Raw genomic sequence first — 16,763 nt, 5'->3', positions numbered from 1 at the left:
ACTTCACTATAAGCGTGTTTTACTGTAATTGTTCGCCCCCTGTACTTTCACTATAAGCGTGTTTTACTGTAATTGTTCGCCCCCTGTACTTTCACTATAAGCGTGTTTTACTGTAATTGTTTGCCCCCTGCACTTCACTATAAGCGTGTTTTACTGTAATTGTTCGCCCCCTGCACTTTCACTATAAGCGTGTTTTACTGTAAATCTTCTCATGCTAAATCTGGCTAAATAACAATACTATCATTTTTCGAATTAGTTTCTTTAGGGGGTGGGGGGTCAGTTACTTCTCAATTTCTTTATGTAGGTAACATACATGATTTGTTAGAGATGAGAACTGCACATTGTTGCGGTATACAACAACAGACACAACATATAACTGGTAATGTATACACACCTCTTTGGGTGATAATATAGATATATAATCTTCATATATATTTCTAGCTTTCTCCTCTACAACTTCCGGGTTGTCTTCCCTCTTTATTTCTTCACACGCTAGCCAGAATAACATGTTTTCTTCACTATATTCTGAACGTAAAAATTCTCTGAACACTTTCCTTCCAGCTGCAAACAAAAGGGTATATTTGTAAAGCATGTGATATATAGAGTTATAAATTGCTATCACTACATGCTATAAAGGTTTTGTTACAAATGTTCACGCAATGTTCTTGTAACGCAAGGCATATATCCTGGCTTAATATACGATAAAGACATGATTACTAAGATAAAAAAAAATTATCGTTTTAAGATAAAAGCTATTGTCGTGTGCCATAGTGATTAAAATGAGAGAGTTAGAGCGTTCACTTCGTGTCCGTTAGGTCTTGGGTTTGAGCATCTCTCATACGTTGGCGTAAACACATGTTGTGACTGCTCCTACGCCAGACACTCGGTAAATTTAGAAGTGATAGTTCGAATGGGAGACCATAAAAAAACGAAGTACTTAGCGTATCACGACAGGCGTTGACGCGATCAACAGCCCTTGTTGCTACGGTCCTGAACAGCGCGATGCTTAGTCTAAATTTGTGGTAGCTCAGCTACAGTTGGTAACGCATCAATATGAGTGAAAAATTCTTGACGAGACGAAAGACATCAAACAAACCAGAAGAGAACCGTTCGCATAGTCGACGTTGGGCTTCATCAGCCTGATAAGTGAATATCTTCATCATAACTATCACAATAAAAATCACTACTGTAAAATACCCAATTTCCAAATAAAAAAGTACTTTCTAAATGAAATATAAATCCTATTCGTAAAATAGATCACTTAAAAAATTTAAACGACTAAAAATGTCTCGGAACGAATTTTGCCAAAGAAAAAATGCGAAATTAAATTTTTTCCGAGTTCAACCCTATGTGAAAGAACCTGGGATATATCTATCATAATTATCACGGCATATCTAAAACATAACAACACCCATATTTTAAAACTAATTACCCGACATTTTAATTGTTGGTAGAGCAACTTCGCGATCAAAAATGATACTTCTAAAACAGCATATCTTTGAAAGATATTCTGAACCTTGTTTATAATGTCGCTTTGTATTAGGGTGCACTTCATCGTTAAAATTACAAAACCTCCGGAAATGTCTAAGATTTATGAAATCATATCGTAGGAATACCGACCATTTTCTACGAATAACCTATATACATGTAAGATAGTGGTATATATATATATATAATTAGAATAAAGTAAACTGTTTTTCACACATTGAAAGACAGCTTCAGGACAAAATTAGTCCAAAATCATGCATAGTCTTTTTCTACAGGAAAGAGTTTCACAAAAATCTCTTACAGGTTAAGATTTTTTCCTATAGGACTTTTAAAGGGGTGTTTATGGTCTTGGTAAAAATCATTACGAGAATCTTTTGTGCTATACAGCATCAAATCTGTCGTGTGTTAGTAACTTACACATCAGAGAAATAAATCCCAAATACCAAGATTATCTAACCAAACCAACTCAAAGCTTTAGATTTCAAATTCGCATTTGATTTAGATAGATATAAAGCAGACATTTCAGCCTGTAAAGCACTCTTACTATGGAAGAACACGAGTTGCGAACTTGTAAAGTTTTTGATTTTATGGGAAAACATCGCATTTTGATAAAGAATTTGAATGTTATTAGTCTTTAATTCAAAATAAAAAAGGGGTGTATGCCGTACATGTAACAGTTCTATAAATACATTACGCAAAATACCCCATGTTTCTACCGTGATCATCCCTGCAGTATTCAATAAATCATACTGATTTTCGTTAAATAGTATAAGCGTGGAATTCCCATGGACACACATTCAGCTCCTTTATTAGCTGATCTGATTATTAAAAACGTTTACTTGAGAAGACGAAATTTCTTGCGGTGACTTTCAACTCGACATTTAGATACATCGACGATGTTTTATCTATTAACAATAATCAATCTCATTCGTGAATATGTCGATTCGATATATCCAAGTGAATTTGAAATCATTTAATAACTTTTAAAGTGATGACTTAACAACGATTCTGATTGGATGAAAAATTCGTTTGATTTCTGTGTCCAAAACAAAATCGTCCGGAGTTCATCTGCACTAAGCACGCGGGACTACTTTTCTCTGGAATGCGTCTTCCCCCATTAACGACCGTTCTAATTTTAGCGCTATTTATAGAACGGGAATTTCCACACATGCATTGTAAGTTTGATGCTACCAAAAATAAACACAACCAAAGATGTGAATAAAATACAAATCAATTTAAAGAAACAACACACATAGGCCTAGTGATGACGTGGCAGAATAGTCAACTTAATGACGTAGGGCATTGACTGGCAGAAATAGACATATTACGGTACACGTCTGTTATACGAGTTCGATAACATGACGGAGCAAACAGCGACTTTTGATTTGGTAAATATTAATGAAATATAACTGCGTTATATGGGGCTCAGTTAACGAGGGCAATTTAGATGAAGAGGTGTTGAGCTTTTTACTTGATATTGAAATGGAGCCCAGTCGCATTCCACTGTTCCTACGATACAACCAGTGTTCAACGTCTCGAATGCAATGCAGCATACATTCAGTCACCACTTGTTCTCTTCCTTTATATCTATTTCAGCTTTTAACTATTGCACCTTTAATTTGGCGTATAATCCATTTTAATTCTGCACAGTAACTCTACCTAACCTGAACGCACAGCCAGTTTTGTTGTTGTTTTCATTGTTACATAAAGGTATTCTTAGGCGCCATTTCAAAAACATTAATTCAAGCTTTTTGATGAGAGAAACTATTTGGTTTTCTATGTTAAAATATAATTAAATGATAAGAAATAAAACTTATAATTCTTTATTTGATGCATGTATCAAACGAAAAATTGGGCGGAAAACTTTTTCATCAATGCGCGCATTGATGAAGTTTTCCGTCCAATTTTTCGTTTGATGCATGCATCAAATAAAGAATTATAAGTTTCATTTCTTAAATAAAAGTCACAGTATAGTCTTCCACAACTGTTTCATAATTGCATATGTTACTGAACAAAGACATTAAATACAAACCAACAACGCAACTTTATGACAAAAGGGTTGGCACCAACTTCTCCATCCTCAACCTCCTATATTTATGAAGCAATATTTCGTTATCACCTACATATGGTGTTTAAGCCTCTCAACTGATTCGATACGCGAGACATTCTGTGTGTGATCAATAATGTAAACCGAGGCAGGCTACTGACAAATTAGGTGATGTTACAAGGGTTTCAACAATCTCGTTTAAACTCAGCATTTCACAAATTATATGGCCCTTATAATGAACTAATTTTCAAATAAAACCTGCCATAATAGGTCGAATGCTGTCTAACGTGTTTCCTACTAACTGTAAGCCGGGGTTTTTTCATACTAATATTGACTACGGATTTATCCGTTTACTTGATCAAGACAGAGTTCTAACGATGGGTGTGACTGGTCAACAGGGGATGCTTACTCCTCCTTGGCACCTGATCCTACCTCTGAAGTTTGAAAGATTCGTGTTTTCTCTGTTCTCAATTTTGTATTCTCTATAGGATTTATGAGAGATTAATTACGGTGTTTTATCTTCACCTCATTTCATCATCTACATCAACCCCTCCAGATGTACCCTTTTTAAAAACATGAAATTATCAAGTTGTGATTATTCTCCTTAGATCAGCATGTAAAATATCTATTTCAATATTCGTCTTGGTTGTTGCGAGACTAGACGCAGTTTGTCATCCAAACAGGAGAGTATTACCGATACTGTCCCTGACTATTGGTAGTGCGGCTTCAGTAATGTGGACAAACGAAAACATTTATCAAAGCAAATGCTCTATTATTGATTTTACAATTCTATAGCACTAAATCAACGGCACATTACTATATTTAAGTTTGGGGTTGCTAGTACTTATCACATCTTCATGACAAAGAATATAATTGTACTAATACTAGAAAAGTAACTCTAAATTTATTTCAACAATTCAATGCAGAGAATTTGTAAAAACAATGGACAGATGTAAAGCAGGTTGTGTTTTATAAATAAAAGTGAATATTTCTTTTGCCTCCTAAAGTAAAAGGATGCAAAATGATAGCATAATTTCTATATCTGGTTAACATTAACAAATGATTTTAGAGTTTGGGTCATATGTTGGAATTCATGAAACGCATAATAATTCTGCAATGTGATCTTTTTTGCGTAGACACGGAAAATGTGACGCGGTGTAATAATTTTTGACAATAGTTCATTTAGTATTATTATATACCATAATTCCTCATGAGTTTGTCAAATGACTCTCCCCAACTCTGGATTTCTTCCGGTGTTGGTCTGAAAGAGAGAATGAATTCAGGTAACTTACTGCACATAAAGGTAAAATATTTAACCGTAATTCATGTCTCACAAAATGAATGCTTTATTACAGCGAAAACAGATCCTTAAAAAAGAAAAATCTCGCAAAGTAGTAACCGTAGGTTTAATTTGGACTCCATAACCATAAACTAAGAACAGGCTTCAGTCAAAAATTAGTTATTTCATCTGTTTAAATCACACAAAGACTTTATTGATATTTGAATCATATATAAAATCTACATGAATTTACTGACTTATACATATCAATATTTTAGGGGTTAGATCTATTTGAAAATTTAACTTGAGTTTATGGTCATGGAGCCGGACCATTCTCCCACCAGAAGGCGCGTAAAGCAAGTTTCAGTACGAGTAGCGCACGGAACTCTGGGTAGACAATGGAAGTCAGGTTACATGTATATCACTATCGTCCTAACCCTACGATATGAAGCTTTAGAGGGAGTTTAAGAAATTTCATATGGATGAAAAGTGGAGGATATATACAACAAAAACTTAAAAGGTTTATAACTGAAAAAAGAAAGATTAAATTTACTTTAATTAGAAAAAACAAATATGCATTTGTTGAAAATAATCTTTTAAAGAATTGAAAACTTCCGCTTGACTCGGACCCGAGATCTACAAATTAGCAGTCGACACTCTTTCTTCGACACTCTAACCTACTGAGCTACTCAGCAAGGCAATTATTAAAATATCTAAAAAGGAATAGACAGATATTGCTGATATATACATTTTCATTCATGTTTGAGAAGGAAGTCAGCCATTATAACGATATAGAATACCTCCTTAAACAGCCATCATTGTAAAAACTATTATATAATTGATTGTTTCATAGCAATTTCCATTGTAATTTTGATTATGTGTTATCCCTAATGCTCTGAAATGCATAAAATATTTACATTTCCTATTTTTTTTCCCTTTGATAGCTTTACAAATTGTAATGATAGACATTTCCTCATGAATGCGTTGCAGCTGTGAAGAATGCGCGTATGAATCTTGATAAATATAGTTCCTATCTTAACGATTGGGAATTTTCCAACAGAAATGAAAGTAGAATGTAAATTAATATGCAGAGCTGACGCACTTAATGAAGTATGCCAGCGTGTAACGTCGCTGTTCACACCCTCTTGTATTTTCAAATCTTAAATGAATCGTCATTTTACTGGACGAATATTCGAAATGCTTTTCAAGACGGTATAAACCATATATATTACTTTTATCAAGCAGCCCTGTCTGTTTCTTGTTTTAGTTATTTGGCTATATTTTTTTACGTCCCTTAAAAAATATTTCACTTATATTGAGAGGTGAAGTACAACCAATTTAGACCTATGCTTAGCGCTAACGGTCGTAGCAGTGAGCGTTTTTGTAACGTGCCAACCCGTAAGACCCGTGATTCTCACTTCTAAATGCCGAGCGTTTGCCGAAGGGGCAATCACTATCTATGTTTAGCATTTGTTTACGTATATGTTTCATTATGTTAATTTGCATACCTATATACATTCCTCTGACGTTACTTGCAGTGATACTTGAAATTTCTGTATTGTACCTCATGTACCATTTCCATTGTGGTTTGAGCGAATAAAATGAATGAATGAATGACGCGGCTTTGTTTTAGGACAAATTATTTAATAATATGCACGTGTTTGTTCACGTATATGCTACAAATATGTTTGGAACAATGACGTGATCGTGGCGATGTACGTGCTAATATACACTTAATACTTCACCAGTGAAGATTGTACATGAATATAAAGAAGTATGTATTACATTAACGTAATAGACTTCATTAACCTTAAAGAATATCAGAATGATTCTAATATGCATGAAAATGCGTCAGTTTAAAATGATTTCATTTGGGGGAAACTGAATTTTATTATGATTACACAGCTTCACAACTACATGTATGCATCCGGTATTAAGTTTTACCGAACCATGAGGGGGGGGGGGGGGGGGGGGGGCGTGATAATTCATATTCTACAATGTTCTCTAAAATCGTGCGTCCGGCATATAAGTCTTGAATTATAGAGGCTATTCATTTTAAAGAGGTACACTATATCATTATAACTGACTTCCTGTTAAAAATGAATGAAAATATAAATATCAGCAATTTGTATATTCCTTTTAAATTCGATTGCCTAGCTTGGTAGCTCAGATGGTTAAGCTGTCGACTGTACATTTTTTTTCGGATTACTTTCTATTAGAACTTCGTTTTTAAAAACTAAATAAAGTAAATTTGAAAGTTTTCAATTTCAAAATATCGTTTTACATATCCTCCATTTTCCATCTATATCAGATTTCTCTGGTGTGTTACTCCTCCTTACTACCACCAGATCACTTACGGTTCGTCCTGTTTCTGAACAGTAATAGCTTTGTCACGTGACCCTCCTGGTGAACCGTTTCCCGTCTTTACAGCTAAACTGTAAAAGAAAAACAAATGAACAGGCCCAGGCAATTTTTTAATTTTTATATATACATAATAAATCGAAAAATTATTCAGTACAAATTCTAAATTTCAAAAGCCAAACAATGCGTGAATGCAGATATCCATTGAGACGTTTATTTTCAATAGCCAGTAAGTTAAAAGGCGAGAATAGACAGTAGTTGGAATATGTGATTTGGAATTTAGTTTAAAAGCGCTTATTCAGAGTAATTATATTAATTATGGTGTAATAAATCATTTCCAATATCATGCATTCAAAGTACATGCATCAGAGGAGAACGAAGATGCAGATATATTTTTCAATAAAATATTTCTGTGACGTCATTCTTTCGTTCGTTCACATTTGTCCACCCGATATTTGTGAGCAGTCGGGTCAGACTGTCTCAGTACTGATATCATTCAAACTCAGACTGTCTCAGTATTGATATCAGTCAATTTACTGTCTCAGTACTGATATCAAACCCAGACTGTCTCAGTATTGATATCCGTCAATTTACTGTCTCAGTACTGATATCAAACTCAGACTGTCTCAGAACTGATATTAGTCAATTTACTGTCTCAGTACTGATATCAGTCAAACTCAGACTGTCTCAGTACTGATATCAGTCAAACTCAGACTGTCTCAGTACTGATATCAGTTAAACTCAGACTGTCTCAGTACTGATATCATTCAAACTCAGACTGTCTCAGTATTGATATCAGTCAATTTACTGTCTCAGTACTGATATCAAACTCAGACTGTCTCAGTACTGATATCAGTCAAACTCAGACTGTCTCAGTATTGATATCAGTCAATTTACTGTCTCAGTACTGATATCAAACTCAGACTGTTTCAGTATTAATATCAGTCAAACTCAGACTGGCTCAGTATTGATATCAGTCAATCTCAGACCGTCTCAGTACTGATATCAGTCAAACTCAGACTGTCTCGGGTAAATCAACAGGTCAACAAATGAAATTTAAAGGGCAATATTTTAAACTACAATATGCTCCCTACAGTTCTGTATACAAAAAAAAATGTCTGACAGATTGAATTAAGCCCTATCTGATATTTTGTCATACAGAACTGTATTCGGCATTATATATGTATCTAATTCTTATCATTTATCAAAAGATGTAAATGTCAGAAATAGTTGTTTGCAAAACGGGAAATACTTAATTCTATATAACTCCATCGTTTTATACCACCAAAATACAAGAATCCTGCATGATATATGTGAATCTTAATATAACCATTCATCATGATTTTCTGCGTGCACCACTTATATATTTCTTGCCATTTTAATTCTTGTCAATTTGGTATATGGGCTATTTACATGTACATATGAATAATGAAAACATTGTTGTATGCTGAAGAAAGCAGCAAAGCTTGCAAAGAATGGCTACCTACAGAAAAATCGAAAACACGGTAATTACGTAACGTTAATTCCACATTTTATATAAACTGCAATGGTTCTCCAGTTGCTATTGGTAACACCTTAACGATATTGCACATGCCTAACTAAATTCTTCCATCAATCGGAATGTTCATTGTTGTCTTTGCCTTATACCAACGCGAATACACTACATGTATATGTCGTTGACGTGGACCTTTCGAAAAAAAGACCACGTGGTATCTCTTCCGCTCAGTGTATCTATCCCATGTTATCTTTCACTTTGACCTTTCACCCCGCAGTAATCGAATAATGTAATAGGAGAAACAGGTTTCACTTGTTTTCAAATTCTCAAAAGACATTCGAATAGCCTCCAGTTTTTTCTTGTTCATTCAAAAAATAAAATTATCAAATAGAATCGAACAAGAGTTAGAAGTAAAATGTCTACAGTTTTATAGAACCTATTATCATCTAGAACACAATAATGTCAAGTTCCCCATTTATTTTAGGTTTAAAAAATCCAGATTGCTTGGAACTAGGCAATGTATCACGTGCTGTATTTCACTACCATGTTTACAGATGATGCGTATTATACAGGCAATTTTGTGTGAATTTCAAACCAAAAATCCAACATGGCAGCCGTGAAGGTGACACACAGAGCTGGTAAATGACCGTCACTCAAATTGAACATTTTAATTTTTATAGAACTTCCTATTGACGAGATACAGATCCGCTTTTAAAAATCTTTCAACTTCTACTCCAAAGCGAATCGGAATGAAGAAATAATCAGAAAACATTTTTATTTTAATTTCAAAACAAACGTTGCACTTTGACAGCTTGTCTTCATAATCTCGTGGTACAGAATCCATGACGCCTTATGTGGGAGTAAAGCAAGTTCTTTTACAGTTTCTATGATAGTCGTTAACCACTGAGGAAAATTAATCGAGGGAACATTTACTCGACGTTTTCTTCGATTAAAAAAAAAAGTTTATCAACTTTAAGCGTTAAATGGGGGGAAAGATGACCCCATATTTAGACGTACTGTGACCACAAGTTTCCGTAGCTCTAATAATACGAAGAAAGGGTTATAAGATGAATGGGAGAAATAAAACACTGAAATTTCGTTTGTTCCTTGTTCAAAAGTAGCTATGACGTCATAATATAAATGATTTTAAACACTAATCACAAGCTGGTGGCGTCACAAATCTCACTTAGTGGTTAGTGTGCGAAAATCCATAATTTTGCCTTCATGTTTGAAGCGAACAATGTATTGATTATCTACTAAGCCAGCCGTCTTCCCTCGTCTCTCAGACCTACAATTTTACTGTTCTACACTGCGTATTTCGGAGTAAGCTGGTGCAACACTGACATTTGCAACGCGGTATAGTTGTGGTCTCCGTGGAAATAATTTGATCGTTTTCGTATAGTGCATACCCACTAATAATTTTAGAATATCTTACAGATTTCTATCGGGTTAAAAATTCAGTAGAAAAGATTTGGCAGCACATAATCAATAAATTCCACGTGAACCAGCACTTCAGTAATAGTATACACATATTCGTACGTACTGAGATCAAATATATATATCATAAAAGACAATGCTGTTTCAAACTTGGTACTGCAGGTATTTACATACAACATGCATATATTTCTAATGTGTATGTTTTCATGTATAGTTCTTTTATTTCTTAACGCTGTTGTCCTTTTTTCTTTTTCTTTATGTGCTGCATTTAAGCTGTGTGTTTAAAGTGGCAAATAGGCCCGATGGGCCGGGTGTTTGATTTATTTCTAAACTGCTTGTTAACATAATATCTGTGACTCTACACACGTCACTATAGATAAATAAACTACTACTACTACAGAAAGAGCGCCGTCCTAACATATTTTCAAATCTTATAGTTATTTTCAGTTAACCATGTTTATGCAAGGCGACTGTGGTAAAGAACAAAATTTCCCCATTTAAGTTTCAATACATACATGTATATTATTACACATGTATATATAAAGATCAAATACAATATACCTGTAATTACAGCAATATTATGTCAATAACCATGTATCGTCTCAATTAAAAAAAATTAATCAATTACTTGCATCATTAATTCACCAAAAATAATTCCATGCTTAAATGAGTATAAACATTGAAGAATGCAATAATCATGTGGCTCATGATTTTGTAGCATTAATGCAATGCCCAAGACAATTCATATCTTGTTTTCTTCGACTAAGAACAAGACTCGTCTTAATTATCTAAACCGTTTGTCCCACGGCAAGATAGACCGACTTCCTAATCCAGCTTCTACGGAAATGATACAAACATATGGTTCAAATGTTGTAATTCCAAATGTTACATTACAATACGGCAAAACAACTGAGGGTGCCATCCACTATGTCAAATTTTAAGAATCAGTTTGCAGGTTTTGAAAAACAGTAGCCATACACATAGTTTTTGAAAAGGGGTGGAATTTTAATTTCGTATTGATGCCACAATTAAAAGTATCACATTTGTTCTATGAAAACAGCGGGTATGCTTGTGAAGAAATTGGATTGAGTTTCCACATGAAAACAAAATGACCTTCCTCTAGGGTTGTATCTCAAGGTCACTGACCTATACCTCATCAATAAAGCTTGCTTTCTCGGGGTGTACATTCTAATTGAAACTAGGATGAAAATTGAAGTGAATTTTAAGGACATACGAGAGGCGTGGATTCATTACTTCGACTCGTTAATAGAGCGTTGGAAAGTGAGACTTTCCGTTAGTTCATTTTCATCATGGATATGCGTTTCAGTTTGGTCTGTAAATACTGGCTTTTTTGTAACTCCTAAATCATAAAAAATGTATCCAAACTGTCGAATGCTGTTTTGTGCATTGTTTACACTCCTAAATTTTTCGACTTTGGATATAATCAAATAACTCCATTTTCTTGTTTGATTCCCTATATGATTATTAGATATCAATATTTTGATTCCCTATATGATTATTAGAATATTAATATTTTGATTCCCTATATGATTATTAGATATCAATATTTTGATTCCCTATATGATTATTAGATATCAATATTTTGATTCCCTATATGATTATTAGAATATCAATATTTTGATTCCTTATATGATTATTAGAATATCAATATTTTGATTCCCTATATGATTATTAGATATCAATATTTTGATTCCCTATATGATTATTAGAATATCAATATTTTGATTCCCTATATGATTATTAGAATATCAGTATTTTGATTCCCTATATGATTATTAGATATCAGTATTTTGATTCCCTATATGATTATTAGAATATCAGTATTTTGATTCCCTATATGATTATTAGATATCAGTATTTTGATTCCCTATATGATTATTAGAATATCAATATTTTGATTTCCTGTGATAATCAGATATCAATGTGATTATCACAGTACCTTATTTTCATTTTTAATTGACTTTTTTCCCGCCATGGTTTTTGCTATGGTTTTTACGCAGAGTAAGATTTTCAGGAAAACCATCGTTCCTTCTTTAAATACCATTACTCTTGAAAAGTTTGTCCTATGGTACCTCTCCCTTTTCGTTACCCAATTCAACTTTGAAATTGCTGTTTTAATGGGTCAGCTAGATAACAGCTTTATCTACTTTTTGCAAACTTAAAATATAAAAAATATAAATATCTGCTTTCTGGTATGAGGTTCAGCCTATTTAAGATTCAAAATAAACAAACATATATGGTAGTGTACAAAACGACATACGTCTGATTGCATGGGGGCTAACGTGCTTCTCGGGCATATTCCCCGCTACCCAATACAAAATGTCAATATCCACGTCATATAGCCCGTAATACCTTTTATGGCCAATATTTTCATTCATTTCTCTGGTAATAAATTTTATCTTTCGTATTTCGTTTTACTTTTTTCTCACGTATTCCTAATTACGCAATTATCAGGTTCCTCAGTTTAATTGAGCTTGAAAGATGCAATCTAGCAAAAAAAATTTACCCCAAAACATTGTTGTCAACGTCGTATATCCACATCTGCATCAAGCAGACAAAATGTCTTGGTTACGTAATCAAAATTAATCACCATCATCTCTTTGTTAGTTCACTTTTATAACTATAAAATATTTCTGACTGAAGAAAGGTTGAGAACTCTGTTCGTCTTACTTTCGCAACAACATCAGTATATATTTTATTCTAAATCTAATTAGCATATATATAATGAACTTTATCATAAGGTTATTACACAGGCAATTACATCGCTTGGGGACGAATTTACTATTAAAGAGTACTCTTTAATAGTAAATTCGACCCCAAGCGATGCAATTGCCTGTAGGTTATTAGGAAAGATTATGTTATAAAAATCTGTATGACTATTAAATGTAACGGATATTATCCAGGTATGAGGTTTTGACTGAAAGTTTTAAGATATTCTTCGATAGAGATTTCAATCAAATTTCAGTACAACGTTAACCTACATGTATGATCATTCCATGAAAACGAAGGGGGAAAAACAACATGCGTCTTCCTTTAGAAATAATTTTTGGACTGTTGCAAAGTACACATGCTGTGCTAAGGAATCACATGAATTCTTTACTAATTTCACAATATTTACGATAAATTGTAACTATCTATACGTGTATGATGCACATCTTTATATGAGAAAAAGACAATATTTCACTACACTAGACAAGACTTCATTTGGAGTATATACGAAGATTTCTGACTGAACAGAGTTCAAGATTCACATTATATCTGTAATCAAATTCTAAGAAATATTCCGATATGCGACGTTTATCCATAAAAGCAAACATTTTATGTTCTCTAAAAAAATTTTTTTTTTTCAAAATCCCACTTGTATAATTTTTTCAACTATCTATGTTCCACGTAATAAATGGTCTGAACATTACATAAATAAAACTTTTTGAATGCCGATATCTAATAAATGTAATTAAAACTTTCAAATTAAAAACCATTTATACAGCGATGAATTCATGGGATAAGTCAAATGTCCTAAACTGTAAGTACACGTACACACTTTACCATGCTATTAAATCATTTGATTTATTAAGGGGAGATGGTATCGCATTCAAAAACATGTAAGTAATAATTGCATGGCTTAAATCTAGAGGAAATAAAATAATAGTGACAAATTCGGGTAATAGAGAAAGAAAAGAGAGAGAGAGAGAGAGAGAGAGAGAGAGAGAGAGAGAATTTTATGGAAGACTAAAGTTAAGTGCATTCATTGACAATTTTTTTTTTATAGTTTTGTAAATACTGTTTTCCTAGCATTAATGTAATGAAATAATAATTCCTATGAATACATTTCTTCTACACTGTAAAAATAATAAAAGCTATAGATTTATAACGATATTGGACTGACAACCCATTCAGCAGACTCTCCGGTGTTAGATTCCAAAACGAGAGAAGCAATGGCTGCTCGATCGATAGAATTGCAGATAACTTTGCGAATATTTTATGGATAAACGACACCTACTATATCAAAAATGGCACAAAGAAAAATGATATTTCATAATATACAAATAAAAATTAACATTTAGAGTACCACTCAATAATTAATTTCTTAAGATATAAAAGAGTAAGATAGAAAAACCGACCTTTCGCAAACAGACGACAATAATCGTAGCATTTCACGGACATGCTAAAAATCGGATCGATGTTGGGTTCCTAGAATCACAATTCCTGAAGCAATGACTGACTTTCATTCATTGAAAAATGCCATCAATGTTTACACAGCCAAGCATGCCTACATCTACATACCATATCCATAACATAAAAAGATACAAGAAATTAACACCCCGAATAACACAGTCCGTAGATTTTCCTGTACCACAAATACGTCACGTCATGTGACTTGAGGTAAGATTTCATTGGATAGCAAATTTATGCATTATATCCTCGCACTTCCATGGTAACGATAGAATATCGTCTTACCATTAATAACTCCGGTGTTTGATGGGTGTGTATAGATAAGGAAGATATAAAAATACTGCTGAATATGAAACGCATTCTACACATTGTTTAACGCCCTCAACAACGTTGGGTGAGAGTATCAGGTTTATCCGAGGACTGTAGAAACCCCCAAATCGATCTATGTCATTAAGTTTAAAGCTTATACCATGTTTGCAAAAGTGTATTGGCATGATATTAATGAAAGGTTTAATCTATCGATCGTATCAGTAAAAGTTGTGAGGGAAAGGAAGGGAGAGAATATTAATCTATAAACACCAGATCTGTGAATGACGATACCATTATATCGAGTTTTTGTCCTGTGATTCTCTTTATATGCGGTTATAAAGACTCTGCAATGCATCATTCTATATTTGACCATTTCCGCTCAATTACACTTAGCACATAGTTCATATTAACATATATTCATTTTTATTATCATTATCATTTCTTTTGCACAAACTTTAAAAGGCTTGTTACATACGCTGTCTCATTTTCACACTTTTGTTACATGATAAAAACTAGTACTCAATATGTTTAACATGGATAGCTTAAATAAAAAATGACCTAGAAAACAAAAGTGAAAATCTTCGAATTTGCAGCCAATCTGTAGTTCATTGGTATGAAAAATGCTTTGGTTTTTATGTACCAGCGATGTAGATTTCCATGCATTTTCTGCAATATGCAGGCTATTATGTACATAAAATTGAGGAATGGAATCTAGGAATCAATATTGAGTTGGAGGTTTATTCCAAAAATACCCTTGCATTCTGTTCAGTACAACTTACTCATAAGCAAGTGAATCTCGGTCTAAAATGGACGTTTCTATGCGATTAAATCGTAACCAGCATTTTACGATCCATTGTGGTACTAGTATGACGGGAATCTCATACCTAATATAGACTGCACTTATAACGACATATCGCCGCTCGTTATTGAAAAGGAAAACTTCGGCGCAATCCTACGGTACTTGAGTATGAAAAATAAAAGACCTATGGCTTATATCGCTCACCTGAGAAATTGCAATTTTCCAGGTAAAACATCAAATCTCAATTATAATTTGCAATATATTTCACAAATGATAGATACTTTAAATTAATTTAAAGAAAGTGAATTAATCAAATTGGTTGACGCTTTCTTTAACGTCTAGATTAATAAGCGAATATTTTGCATGAAAGTTTATTAATCTATAACTCAACTGTTTTGAAAATTTACTTGAAAATTGAAACATTTGCTATTTTCAAAGCTAACATTACTTTTAAACTACTCTAATAGACACATAATTTAATTTCTATAAGTACATGTATGTGCATATTTGAAGTGCAGAACGATAATTGTTTTATTTTCGTACTACTTGCAGTAAACTTCGTCATGTGTATATTGTTGGAAGACGTAAGTGTGCAAAACTGTAATGTGTGTTGTCTGTGACGTGTTGACTCCGTCAGACAGGAACTGGTCTATGCGATAAATCAAAAGTGGATTCTAAGCGCAAAATGGTCAATTAAACACACCTACAACGCGCGGTGTGATCCCTTTCATCTCTTTTTGTTTTATCCATTAATGTAGGAAACAGATATATATTTCTGAAAGAATACAACATAATTCAGATCCAAATTCTACTAGTCCCGTGGGTACCGGGTTAGAATAGGTCCTCAGTACCCCTTGGTTGTCGTAAGAGGCGACTAAATGGGGCGGTCTTTCGAATAGGACCGCAAAAAAAACGAGTCCCCGGGTCACAGCAGTAAATAATACTAGGGGGACAAACCTAAAAAGACTACTTCTTGACTTACAAGTAAGTACAATTACACTTTATATTGCAACTCATCACATTTATACTTGTAGCTTATTACAATTATACTTATAACTTATTACATTTATACTTGTAAATTATTTACAATTATGCGGGTAACTTATTTACATTTATACTTGTAACTTATTACTTTTATACTTGTAACTTATTACAGTTGTAGTTTATTACATTTATACTTGTGACTTATTTACATTTATACTTGTATCTTATTTACATTAAAACTTATAACTTATTACATTATACTTGTAAGCTATTTACAATTATACTCGTAACTCATAACATTTACATTTGTCGTAATTTAATTCATATCAATTTAATTGAAGTATATATACAAATCATGACTTTTCAAACC

At 33.2% G+C, this 16,763-nt stretch overlaps 1 protein-coding gene across 6 annotated transcripts in view; it reads right to left on the bottom strand.

Annotated features, from left to right (window-relative positions):
* LOC125671785 (regulator of G-protein signaling 17-like) overlaps window positions 1-16,763 on the bottom strand; it is a 56,871-nt gene that overhangs the window by 2,677 nt on the left and 37,431 nt on the right. For all 6 annotated transcript variants that reach the window (XM_048907694.2, XM_048907692.2, XM_056161170.1 and 3 more), the window contains 3 exons: window positions 7,172-7,249; window positions 4,735-4,796; window positions 395-561 (listed from right to left, as the gene is read on the bottom strand). In XM_048907694.2, coding sequence (XP_048763651.1) covers window positions 395-561; window positions 4,735-4,796; window positions 7,172-7,249 — 307 coding nt within the window. The remainder of the gene's footprint in view (window positions 1-394; window positions 562-4,734; window positions 4,797-7,171; window positions 7,250-16,763) is intronic.

Source organism: Ostrea edulis, chromosome 4, assembly GCF_947568905.1.
Source record: "Ostrea edulis chromosome 4, xbOstEdul1.1, whole genome shotgun sequence".
In the NCBI taxonomy this organism is placed as follows: domain Eukaryota; kingdom Metazoa; phylum Mollusca; class Bivalvia; order Ostreida; family Ostreidae; genus Ostrea; species Ostrea edulis.
This window is presented reverse-complemented; position numbering and strand designations above follow the sequence as displayed.